At 40.7% G+C, this 12,691-nt stretch overlaps 1 protein-coding gene across 4 annotated transcripts in view; it reads right to left on the bottom strand.

Moving 5' to 3' along the window:
• Positions 1-4,847: 4,847 nt before the first annotated feature.
• LOC139281051 (meiosis regulator and mRNA stability factor 1) overlaps positions 4,848-12,691 on the bottom strand; it is a 64,458-nt gene continuing 56,614 nt past the window's right edge. For all 4 annotated transcript variants that reach the window (XM_070900945.1, XM_070900948.1, XM_070900946.1 and 1 more), the window contains exons 25-27: positions 12,274-12,417; positions 10,793-10,963; positions 4,848-7,179 (exon numbers count right to left, since the gene is read on the bottom strand). In XM_070900945.1, the coding sequence (XP_070757046.1) occupies positions 6,938-7,179; positions 10,793-10,963; positions 12,274-12,417 (557 nt within the window). In that variant the 3' untranslated portion in view covers positions 4,848-6,937. The remainder of the gene's footprint in view (positions 7,180-10,792; positions 10,964-12,273; positions 12,418-12,691) is intronic.

Below are 12,691 nucleotides of genomic sequence, written 5' to 3'. Positions count from 1 at the left end.
TTAGGGAGGTAGGGACAGGAGAAGTGTGGGGATAAGGGTCTATTTTAAAGATTTACTTTTGCAAAGAAGTTAGTTCATATTCATCTGAGATTTTTGGGGCATTTCTCTATATTTTGCTTCATATTTTATTAGCGGCATGATTGACAAACTAAGCTATTGCAAACAAATTTATCTTGAATTCATTAAATAAATCGATATATTGTTAAACATACGGTTTAGAAAAATAACTGTCATAATAGGTTAAGACATAGCACCAATTGAAAGGGCTGAGATTTAATGCAGCTTCCCACTGATGGAAGTATCTGCCAGCAACAATGGTCCTGCCAAGAGCAAGTCCACAGAACAAAATCAGAATATCTAATTGCCTCTGTGTAGACAGTCTTATTTGCAGATCACAATGATAGCTGATGTAAAAAATTAACACTGATGCAGTAATTGCTATTCTGAGGTGGGATTAAAACAAATAAAAAGAAACATTGGGAAAGCTTTCCTAGCAGAAGGAATTGTGATGTCTGTAAACCAGGCATTTAAAAAATATAACTCATGATTATGTGAAACCTTCCAAGTTATTTTTGTGAATATGGGAGACTGGCACATACTCCATTTAATAGGATTATATTCATCTTCAGCAAAATCATGCAAAAAAATCAATTTTGTGAAGTTTTCTCCATTTGCACAAATTTTCATTTCAAATTACACATTGTTCAACTAAAGTGCAAAATAACTGTTTGCATTGCCTCAGCTCAATTCCTTTCCCCTAGCTTTCTTTGCTATTCCAAGCTCCAATTGGATCCCTAAAACCTGGAGTTTACAAGAGTGATTGGGAGTCTAGTTTACAGAGGGGAGGAAGGAATCATCATAAAAAGGTGAAAGATGCAAAGAGAAAATGATCAATCTGAACACTAAAAACTAACCACATCCTGAATTAAGACTAGGCCAGATATACTACAATAACAATTTCTATGGAATGAATAATCTCGTACCTGTAAAACAAATAAAAATATTTTATTCTTGCTCAGAGTAGTTTGCAACCACTATATAAATCCAATTTAGTTAAATTTATCAGAACCCTGCAGCAAAAATACATTTAATCAGTTTGATTCACCAAGATATACCATTTACTGACATCCAGCCAAATAACTCACAGCCGAAAGACAAGGGATTTATTCAAACAGCTAACTTACCAGTTTGCTTCCCATTAAATCTGATTAATGTTTCTAACTAAAATAACTGGACTTAAATGCTTCTTTGTAATATGTTGTGCACCCCTCTACAATTGGGTTGAGAATAGTGCAGTGACAATTATATGAAATATCTCAGTTGGATTCATTCTAAATTGTGTTAATGTTTAAAAATACAATCATATGGACCAATATGATTTTAAGTTAATAAAAGCTGTGCTGTTGTTTTGCAGAAGTAAGTCATAATAATTACATGCTTTAAACAGCAAGCTGCAATGTTCATATTGTGCCTACTGAGCTGCACACATATCTGACTAATTTGTCTGATCCAGTCGTTGGAATGAGATGCTTAGGATTTGTGTCAGTGGCAGATGCTGAAATCTTGGGGGGGGGGGGGGGGGGGGGAATTAAATTGGGGAGCGGCAGTTTGGGAGACTTATTTTTCAAAGTTTGAAAAACTAGCGCCAGATGCCAATATTTTCAAACTTTAAAATAATTTGGCATTTGCGCTTCAGGAAGGAAGTGGAGCACTAAATGAAGTGCTTCACTTCCTTCCTGGAGCAAAAGAGGCAGCAGGTGGAGCAGTAACCATGCAGCGCTACCGCATTGGAAGGCTCCTTTCCTCCCTTAAAGGGAAGGGCCATCGCTGCAAGCTCTGCAAAAAACATAACCTTTCCTCGACAGCAGCCGCAATCCAGCCTGATCAGCCCGATGCACTGCAGCAGAGTGCCGGGCTGATAGATCGCGGGCAGCAAACAAGGTAAAAACGTGGAGATTTTATAATTTTTTTAGTAAACTTACCTTGGTCACCTCACCTTTAAACATCACCCCCGAAGCTCCTGGCCATCCGCTGGACGTCTCTTGCAGCTGTGTGTGTTTTCACCCGGCGATGCTGCAGTGGGCGGAACACAAGTCCGGAGCAATGCGCACGGAGATGACGTCACGATCTCCGGGCGAAGATCGGGGTGCAACGCTGCCGCAAAACTCACGCCGAATTTAGCAGGAGTCATTTGCGCCCAGTTATCGCCCCCTGGAGGTGCTAACAGGAGGCAGATAGGAAGGCCAATTTCTCCCTCCTAGTGTTTTAATTCAAGTTTTGTAGGTTTCCCATAGATTTCGCTACACTTCAAAATTTCTCAATTTTGCAAAGAATGGAAAACATTTCAAATGCATCCAAATTGCTGAACTAGAATCTTAGGAGCATCTTTTGTATGCATTTTTTTGGAAAAATGACATGTTTCTGTTCCATTACCACATTTGCAAGATTTAAAGTTGCGTTTCATAACATGCACTCATCATCCAGAATGTTTACATCACGTTGTAGTGCAGAGCTGAATTCAAAAATTCAAAATTAGATACACAGACAGGACAGTTAAGTATGTTTTCACACTATCAGAAGTTCACATCAGTATTCCACTTCCCTCCATTCCATCTGTACTTTACTTTATGCTAAAACATTAAAATCTAGAACAAGCATATACTAGTGACTTGGAATTCTGATAACTACAACATATAAAGTTTCCTCTCTTCTCCCTTAGAAACACCCATAATTTCAGCAAGTTGAGTGCAAGTGTGATTTCTCCCCAACACAATGATCCGGATTTTCCTCTCAGCAATGAAGGAAAGGTTTGCCATTCACAGCAGACAGTTGCTCATTGACTTTTTGCAGGCTGGTCAGCGGAAATTTCTACAAATCTGGCATCTAATCTAGTGCAGCACCCCCCTCTACAGTGGATCTGTGCCGTGTGTGAACAGGGCAAGCAATAATCCTCACTGGAGGCACGCAGAGTCTAAACCAGGAATAAAAAACAGGAAATATACATTACATTTAAAACATGTACAGGAAGTGAAAAAGATTGGGATACAGATGGGATTAAGGGAGAGAGTTGAGAGAAACAGAAAATCTAAAGAGAAAAATCAGCAACATTAATTTTCTTCTGATGGACTGAGACTCCTGCCGGAATTTTCCCCAGGTAGGCGAATTAGGGGCAGGGGGACCTCAGAGGCGGGCAGGAAACCCAGGAGGCCAGATTTCCCGCAGGCACTGACGACTAAATGCAGGGGCTGCTTTGAATGAGAGGCCTTGGATTCCCACACGCAGCCAACCTCTCAAGCTCAGGCCTCAGAAGCGAAGAGCTGGTCTGGGGGAGGGATTGCAGGGGTAGGGGATCGGGAGATAAGAGTGTACCAGCAGGGGTCAGGGATCGGGGGGTGGGGGGAAGAAAGAGAGCATCGGAGGGGTTGAGGATCGCATGGGGCAGGGAGCGGATAGCCAGGGATCAGGGGAAATGTACAGTGGCTGGCCTCAACCATCTTTGGTGTTGTAGGGGGTTGGGGAGGAGGCAAGGGGGTCACTGATCGCGGGGGATTGCTATGATTGGGACCCTGGATCCAGGAGGTAGATATAAAGCCACTTACCTGCTGGATGCTGCAATCCCCACCTCGGTTTAACTGTCGAGTTTCACGAATTGTGAAAGACGGGAGGAAAAAAAGGCTTCCAGGCTCATTACAATATTTAAATTGAGGTAACGCCCCTAGGTGCAGGTTGGTCACACCCCCAGGCAAAAAGTGGGCTCAATGGAGGCGGGGTCAGGTTGGGAAGCCCATTTTTAACACCAAATGCTCCCACGCTCCAAATGCACCTTTAAAAACATTTTAGCCTCCATATTTGTAAAATTAAATTTTCAGGGCCAGAGATATTGTTCAGCAGTCATCATCACTTAATACGCCGTTAAAAACTCACTGCCGAATCCACTAGCTCTAACTCTATCAGATGTTTTTAATGCGGAACTAGTGGGTAAGCAATGTTCTCTAAGCTGCGCAACTGCAATGCTCTGGAGCTCCCGTGCAGCCGGCTCACTGGCTTTTAAATGGGGAAAACTGTGGGCGCACATGGTATTTTGAATGGGCCACGCGGCCCCAAAAATGTTTTAAGGGAACATTGTGGGTTAGTTCCCCAACTTCACACCATTACAGTGATTTCAGTGCCGGGTCTATCAGTGAGGACTACAACAGTGCACCCTTGTGGAGGAGCAGTATATCTCGGACAACAACTTCTGGATTTCCGCGTTTTAACTGTGCCGGACGTCAGAAGTTCTCAGATTTTTCCTGTAATAACAGCAAGCAGCAATAGACTCGGCGTTAAGACACCAAAATTGAGCCAATTTGTCTTCCAATGTTTACCCTCTTTGTAGTGAAGTGCCAAGTCTTCATACTGTATTGCACTGCTGCTCCCAGCTAAGACTAAGTCTGTACGAGAAATCATGGATGTAACCCTTCTACATATCCATGGCTTGGCACATTTGGCTATTACACCATTTCCTCCATCCACTTTTACCAATCCCACCTTCATTTATTGCTTTTGATCATTCTCGATCTGTACTTTGGCTTCTCTTCAAATTCTTACATCAAATCTATCTTGCACATATTTCTGTTGAAAAATTCATTTGTCAATTTAATTAATAATTCTTTTTTTTTTTAAGTGGCAAGATTAAAATACAGAATGCATTATAAATGGAATTAACTAGCCCTTTAGTTGCCTTCATACAGTTAAGATACTGCAGCCAAATGTGTCGCATTTACTGCCCCACCCCACACACACCCATACCGACCTCACGAATAAGCTGTAAAATATTAAACCAAAATGAAGGACAATCCATCAGGAAATATGCTTGCTGTAAAATTTTATTCATGGCAAAATAGATTTGGTCCCAAACAAAAGCAGCCAGCATTTGATAAGCCATTTTTCTGGTTCCAATTTGTTGGACATTCATTGAAAGGAAACAAAGCAGGGGCAGTCATATTTTCAGAAATATCCAATACTTAGGTCAACATAATAATGTTTGAAGACCTCAAACAAATCTGTCTCTACCAGGTTACATCAGTTGTACAAAGTCTGTCATTCAAATCAGTCGAGAGATTACCAACACAAATTTATGCAGATCTGCATATATAAGCCACCATTTCAGAACAAGTATTATAACAAACATACTGTGGGTTTTAGACATCACAAAACCAGAAACCTACTATACAGCAACTTGAGTGGCTTGTAATAATAAAAAAGCCAGAATATTTCTACTCCTCTTTGCTGATGTTCCCAGCAGGAACTTTTAAAAGGTGTTCAGCAATAGTCACTGCACATTGACTTCTTTAGCTTCTAAATTGCTGCCATTCACTAAGATTTAAAAAAAAATCTACATACGTACTAATGCAGAGACATTAAACACCTTGTCCAAATTTATCTTCAGTATTTGAGTTCCAGTTTTAACTTGAAACAGATGTTTCCATACAATTGTTCAATTTATTCCAGTTTTGCTACTGTCCAACATTTCTGAAGCTAATATTTCAATGTTTATGCACATTATAAATCTGCATTATGTCACAGGTGCAAGTCTGCAGAGAACATTTGTTTCAGTAATTACACCTTTTACCACTAAACATAAACTCAGAATCTCTGGCACCAGTGGAGAACCTTTTTTAAAAAAAGAACTAATCTAGAAAATCTGAGTCCTGGCAAATACAACCCATTGTAAAAGCCAGGTTCTGTCCAGAAGGCACTTAATGGGCCTACTGCCACAGTATCAAATCCTTCTCATCATGTCCAAGGTCATCACACTGGCACTGCTGTCACCAACTCTGACACTTAATAGACTTAAAACTTCCAAACAGCAACTACCCAGAAACACAATGGAATAAAAGCAGTCCACATTAAAAAGACAACCTTCTGCAACTGTTCCTTTATACACAGCTCCCCAATGAAACATGGCTTTAAAAATAAACACAAGGTTTAACAACCAAACCTTGACATTTCCACACTTTCAGGGAGATTCAGCTCCATTAACTGTCAAGTGGAAATGATAACTTTTTTTTTTATAAACAGTTTTCCTTACCTGACCCATGACCTGTGATTTATGCAATAAATGCATATTTCACATTTCTGCACCAATGCCAGCAGCATCAGACTGGAGACACACCATATAAGTGTAGCAGATTGCTAAAGCAATGGTGAATTCAGCTTCTAGATGTAATTCAGGTGGTCAGGATTGGAGCTAACTGATTAAACCAACTTGCAGTAAAAACTTACAACCTATACCTTATGGGAAGCCATCACATCCCAACATAATTTGCATTACTAGGAGGTTCCTTTTAGTTCCATTCTTCAACTACAGGACATTATGAACACAACCACTGAACGCAATCTATTATTTTTACAGACAGATAAACAAAACTGGAGGCTAGATGATGATTACAAGCCATTCAAGTGACATTCTAACATTTCAACTAAACTTGTACAGTTAGATTATACAAGACTTACTGCTGTTCTGTAGGTATCGGGTCAAAAAATCTCAACAATCAGATTTTGAGATATCATGCATTTTACTAAAAACCTTGGAAGTTGGAGATATAAGAACAGGCTTTTTAGTGCAAGAAAAACATTGCTTTCTTTGACCTTAAAAACAAAAACCTTGGTCAATCACAAATACCTAAATTATAACAAACTATACACAAATCTTGGAATCTTAATTGCAGCCAAGAAAGATCATGGACTACAGCAAATTCGACAAAAGTTTTGGGTTAAGCTCCAAATACAAATCCAGTTTTCTTACTGTATGTTTTGTGGCTCTTTTTAAATACAGAAGTAGAAGGCGGAGATAAAAAGGTGTGTAATTCTTTGGATTTAGCACTTTGGAATCAATTTTAGTGCTTTAAATAGTAAAATTCACAAGTACACAAGCCACTTTATTTCTGAAATTCATTTAAAGATTAATGGGGGATGCCAATGAGAAATTTGCTGCCAACTTCACTTTATTTCTGGGCTTCTTAACAGGGCTGTCAGTCACTTCCATGTGCAGTGACTTGGTTTGGTGCATATCTTGGGGTTGTGACACAGTGGGAACATTTTCTTTAATCTGGTTGATAACACTGCCACTGGTAAAAGCCTCCTCGGTCATAGCTGCAGGAAGGACCGTGTTCTCCTCCTCTGTCAAGGTCAGCATGTCTATTTCAAAAATAAAACAGCATTAAAATACATTTTGAAAACTTGATCATTCTATATTAAAGTTGCATACCATTTTCCCCTTCCCTACACTCAATTATCTTGACATAACTTCAGATGTCAAGTGGTTTAGATATTTCTATTCCAAGTTATTTTTTTTTTTTAAAAAGCAGCTCCCTGCAATTGACATTAATTGGCCCCAACTACCTATATAACGGAGTTATTGATCCAAACAGCTTCATCACTTAATTGACTTTCATTGTATTTTAAAATGCTGCAAAATACACAACTTTAGGAGTGAAAAGTTTTTTAAAAAAATCGTTTTAAGGTCATCACCAAGACAAATAATTCATCAGCTCTTACCCATGCACAAGATTAAAGTTATGGTCCCTTGTATTTAGTAAGTCACAATTATCTGATCCATAAGTCATCAAAATGTGTCTAATAAATTGTCACGATAGGAGTAGTCTATCTGGCAATGCTAATTGGCAATTACATGGTCATGTGCTTGGTATAGACCAATCAATTCCACAACATACAAGGCCACCTTTATTTTCACTTTATGCTCATATAACCCATTTTTAAAACCCTAATTATTTTGATTTTGAAAAACAATTTCATCCTGCAGGAGGCCATTCAATATCATGGCTGATCTGATCTTGGCCTCAACTCCACTTCTCTGCCGACTCCCCATAACCCTGGACTCCCTCATCATTCAAAAATCTGTCTATCTCCACCTTAAATATATTCAATGACCCAGCTTCCACAGCTCCCTGGAGTAGAGAATTCCAAAGATTCATGACCCTCAGAAGAAATTCCTCATTTCCATTTTAAATGGCGACCTCTTATTCTCAAACTATGCTCCCTAGTTCTAGATTCCCCCATGAGATGAAACATCCTCTATGCATCTACCCTGTCAAGCCCCTTCAGAATCTTATAGGTTTCAATAAGATCACCTAAACTCCAATCTGCTCACCCTTTCGTCATAACACAACCCCCTTCATCTCAGGAATCAACCTTGTGAATGTTCTGAATTGCCTCCAATGCAAGCATATCCCCTCCTTAAATGAGACCAAAACTGTACACTGTACTCCAGGTGTGGTCTCACTAACAGTTGTAGCAGGACTTGTGTTTTTATACTCCATCCCCCTTGCAATAAAGGCCAACATTCCATTAGCCTTCCTAATTATTTGCTGTGCCGGCATACTAACTTTGTGTTTCATGTACTCTGCTCTGCCAAATCTAAATCTTCCATCCCCTCAGTGCACGTGCTTGCGCTACTCAGCCCATATTTCTCCTCTCCTGAGTGAAGCCCATTAGCTAGACCTCCAGAATCAGAATAAATTTATATAGCAAATTAGAAGAAACAGATATATAAGAGGTTGAGAGTCAAAGCAAGAAAAGATTAAAAAAAAGGTTAAAACACATGAAGTATGCTGCATTGCAACAAGTAGGCACACTAACCATATGGAAGGTATAGAGAGAGAACTGGCTGCAGAGAGACAAAGGAAAAGAGAGGGAACTGCAAAAAGTGAGGGTAATGCAAATGATTTCCTTTGTCCACTCAAGACTTGAGCACAAAATCTAGGCTGACACTCCAGTGCAGTACTGAGGGAGTGTTGCATTGTCTGAGGTGACATCTTTGAGGCCCCTTCTGCCTCCTTAAGTGGACGCAAAAGATCCCCTGGCATGATTTTAAAGAGTAACAGAGTTCTCCATAGTGTCCAGCCAATAGTTATCCCTCAACCAACAACAGATTATCTGGTTGTGTCTCATTGCTGTTTGTAGGACATTGCTGTGCGCAAGTTCTCTGCCATGTTTTCCCACATAACAGTGACTACACTTCAAAAAGTACTTCATTGGCTGTAAAGCATTTTGGGATGTCCGGAGGTTGTGAAAGGCGCTATATAAATGCAAGTCTTTTATTACAAGCAGTGCAACAGCACTCAGTATTAAATAGCCTTTACTACTCTTAGTATATACGGACTTTAGCAAGGCTTTTAAGGTCCCACATGGTAGACTGGTCATGAAGGTTAAAGCCCCTGGGATACAGGGCAAAGTAGCAAGTTGGATCCAAAATTGGTTTGGAGGTAGGAAACAAAGGGTAATGATTGATGGATGTTTGTGTGACTGGAAGGATGTTGCCAGTGGGGTTCCGCAGGGCTCAGTACTGGGTCCCTTGCTTTTTGTGGTATATATCAACGATTTAGATTTGAATATAGGGAGTATGATTAAGTAGTTTGCAGACAACACTAAAATTGTCTGTGTGGTTGATAATGAAGAGGAAAGTCATGGGCTGCAGGAGGATATCAATTTACTGCTCAGGTGGGCAGAGCAGTGGCAAATGGAATTTAATTCAGAGAAGAAGTGAGAGGTGATGCACTTTGGGAGGACTAATAAGGAAAGGGTATACACATTAATAGGCCACTTAATAGTGTAGATGAACAAAGGGACCTTGGAGTGCTTGTCCACAGATCCCTGAAAGTAGCAGGCCAGATGGATAAGGTGGTTAAAGCGGCATACGGAATGCTTGCCTTTATTGGCTGAAGCATAGAATACAAGAGCAGGGAGGGTATGCTTAAATTGTATAATACTTTGGTTAGGCCACAGCTGGAATACTGCGTGCAGTTCTGGTCGCCGTATTATAAGGACGTGATTGCACTAGAGAGGGCGCAGGAGATTTACTAGAATGCTGCCTGGAATGGAGAATCTTAGTTATGTGGACAGATTGGAAAGGCTGGGTTTTGTTCTCATTGGAACAGAGAAAGTTGAGAGGAAACCTCATTGTGTACAAAATATTGAGGGGCCTGGACATAATGGCTAGTAAGGGTTTATTTCCATTGGTGGAGGGGTCTATTACGAGGGGGCATAGTTTTAAGGTGGTTGGTGGAAGGTTTAGAGGGGATTTGGGGGGGGGGGGGCTACTTTATGCAGAGGGTTGTGGGGATCTGGAACTTGCTGCCTGGAAGAGTGGTGGATGCAGAAACCCTCACCACTTTTAAGAGATGGTTGGATGGTCACTTGAAATGCAGTAACCTGCAGGGTTATGGACCTAGAGCTGGTAATTGGAATTGGATGACCTTTTGTTGGACAGCGCAGATATAATGATAAGTACTGCAGGGAATAGAATACGGCCAGGATGATCTCCTGGACTAGTTCCAATCGCCTGGATGGGTCGGAGAGGAATTTTCCCAGATTTTTTTTCTCCCTAAATTGGCCTGGGTTTTTTAATTTGTTTTTTGCCTCTCCAAGGAGATCACATGGCTCCGGTTGTGGCGGAGTGTAGGATGTTTCAGTATAAGGGATGTCGCAGTTGTGTGAGGCGGAGTGGTTGGGCTGAGTGCTCTTTGCCTTTCCGTCATTGTTCATAGGTTTATATGTAACCTTTAGGCCTGCTGAACAAGGGCCGTGCGGTTCTTTGTCGGCCGACGTGGACACGATAGGCCGAAATGGCCTCCTTCTGCGCTATAAATTTCTATGTTGAAGTATAATTCTTTCCCCACACCACGAGTGATTACATTAATGTACCCCTAATATTGTGGGATATACAGTTTTAATCCATTATATAGCAGTAACTATTGACAGTATCAAGGAAAAATTAAAATTTGTTCTCAACCTGTAACATTAGGTGACCGTTCCTCAAATTGAATAAGATCAGCATTTTCAAGAATAACCGGGTCTGGTCTGAGCTGAGGGGAAGGCAAGCAGGATGGGACAGGTCCACACAGCAAGTCAATGGGAGATGGGTTACTAAGGCAGAGAAGCTCTTGTTCAGTCTGGTATGAACCTATGAAAAGTGATACACGTTACAAGTTGTGCACATTACGGAACATAATTAGTCATTGCTCGCTATACCATGCATTACCTTCCCACAAAATCTTGTACATCAACACACATTTTGGAACAAATTTGAAAAATTTAACATGAAAATTTACATTATAAGCAAAGTAAGGCAGATGGTAACCAGCTTACAATATGAGCAGTAAAATAACACCTATAAAATATGAAGTGTAACCACCACCCACAATTTTACTCTGCTGAAATTTGATGATTTTGACAGTCTTTGCAGTATTCAGAATTGGATTCAGATGCATCTAGTGGTTACTTTGAATCTCGAGACTTGCTTTTGAGATTATGATTCCCAAGAACAAACCACCAATTTCATATTTCAGCTGCCAAAGCCTCATTCCGCCACCTGCAGGGAAGCCGTGTCGGTATTCTAATATCCAAATCTCTCCACAGCAACTCTGGCCTATTAGTCACTACACTGAGCAGCTTGGTCAGGACTGCACATTTAAGAACGACTGTTATTCTTGATCACCACCGAGTTCTCAAATAATAGGGGACATAGATTTAAAGTAATTTGGGCACAGTTTAAGAGGAGATTTGAGGGGAAATTTCGTCACCCAGAGGATGGTGGGGGTCTGGAACTTACTACCTGAAAGGGTGGTAGACAGAGAAAGCCTCACCACATTTAAAAAATACTGTGCACTTAAAAGTACCGTAATCTACAGGGCTACGGACCAAGATCTGGACAGTAGGATTAGACTGGATAGCTCTTGGGTCGGCCGGCACGGACACAATGGGCCGAAATGGCCTCCTTCTGTGCTGTAAATTTCTATGATTCAATGAATAGCCATATTGTGCGATTACAAAGATACCAATGCTAAGAGAACCCACAGGATTAAATATCCTTCCTTTGCACAGTTGTCAGACCCACTCACCCCCACCAGTTTAAAAAAAATATATACATTTATTCCCAGAATGTGGGCGTTGCTGGCAAGGCTGCAATTTATTGTCCATCCAGAGATGCCCCAAAACTGGTGGTGGGCCACCATCTGGAACTGCTGCAGTCCAGCTGCTCCCAGAATGCTATTAGATAGAGTGTTCCAGGATGTTGACCCAGCGACAATGAAAGAATGGTGATACATGTCCAAGTCAGAATGATGCGAGACTTGGAGCATGCACCTGCTGCCCTTGTAACTGGTGGTCGTCACTGGTTTGAGGGTGCTGCCAAAGAAATTCTTGCATATCCTATTCCAGAGCTAGAGGGGACAGATTGTTGGAACACATTGACTTATGAAATGCATTACTTACAGAAGCTGGAAGTTTCAAACTCCTTTGTTTCAATGTCACTGGAGGTCTCTATAGCCAAGGTTACTGGTCTTTTTGAACCATCTTGTATCTGCTCGTGTTCTTCAATCATATAAGCAGGTGAACAACTGGCAGAGCTGTTATGAACTGGAAGGGGGGGAAAAAAATAAATAAAAGGGCCATGGAACTGCAATTAATTTGGAAGGAAAAAAAATCTTAGATCAATTCACAGCCAGAAAGGACCATTTAAACGTACACGTTAACATTGAAAAAATGTTTTGCTTGGCCAATTATTTTGCTTTCGTAGTCTCTACAAGGTTAGTAATTTTCAGCCTTAATGGATAATACAATTTAATTCAGCATCCCTAAACTAAGGGAGAAGGAAGATTATCAGAGTTCGTGTTTCTCATGGTCCCTCTGC

This window comes from Pristiophorus japonicus, chromosome 15 (assembly GCF_044704955.1).
Source record: "Pristiophorus japonicus isolate sPriJap1 chromosome 15, sPriJap1.hap1, whole genome shotgun sequence".
Classification (NCBI taxonomy): Eukaryota; Metazoa; Chordata; class Chondrichthyes; family Pristiophoridae; genus Pristiophorus; species Pristiophorus japonicus.
The sequence above is the reverse complement of the archived record's forward strand: the minus strand, read 5'-3'. Positions and strand labels throughout refer to the sequence as shown.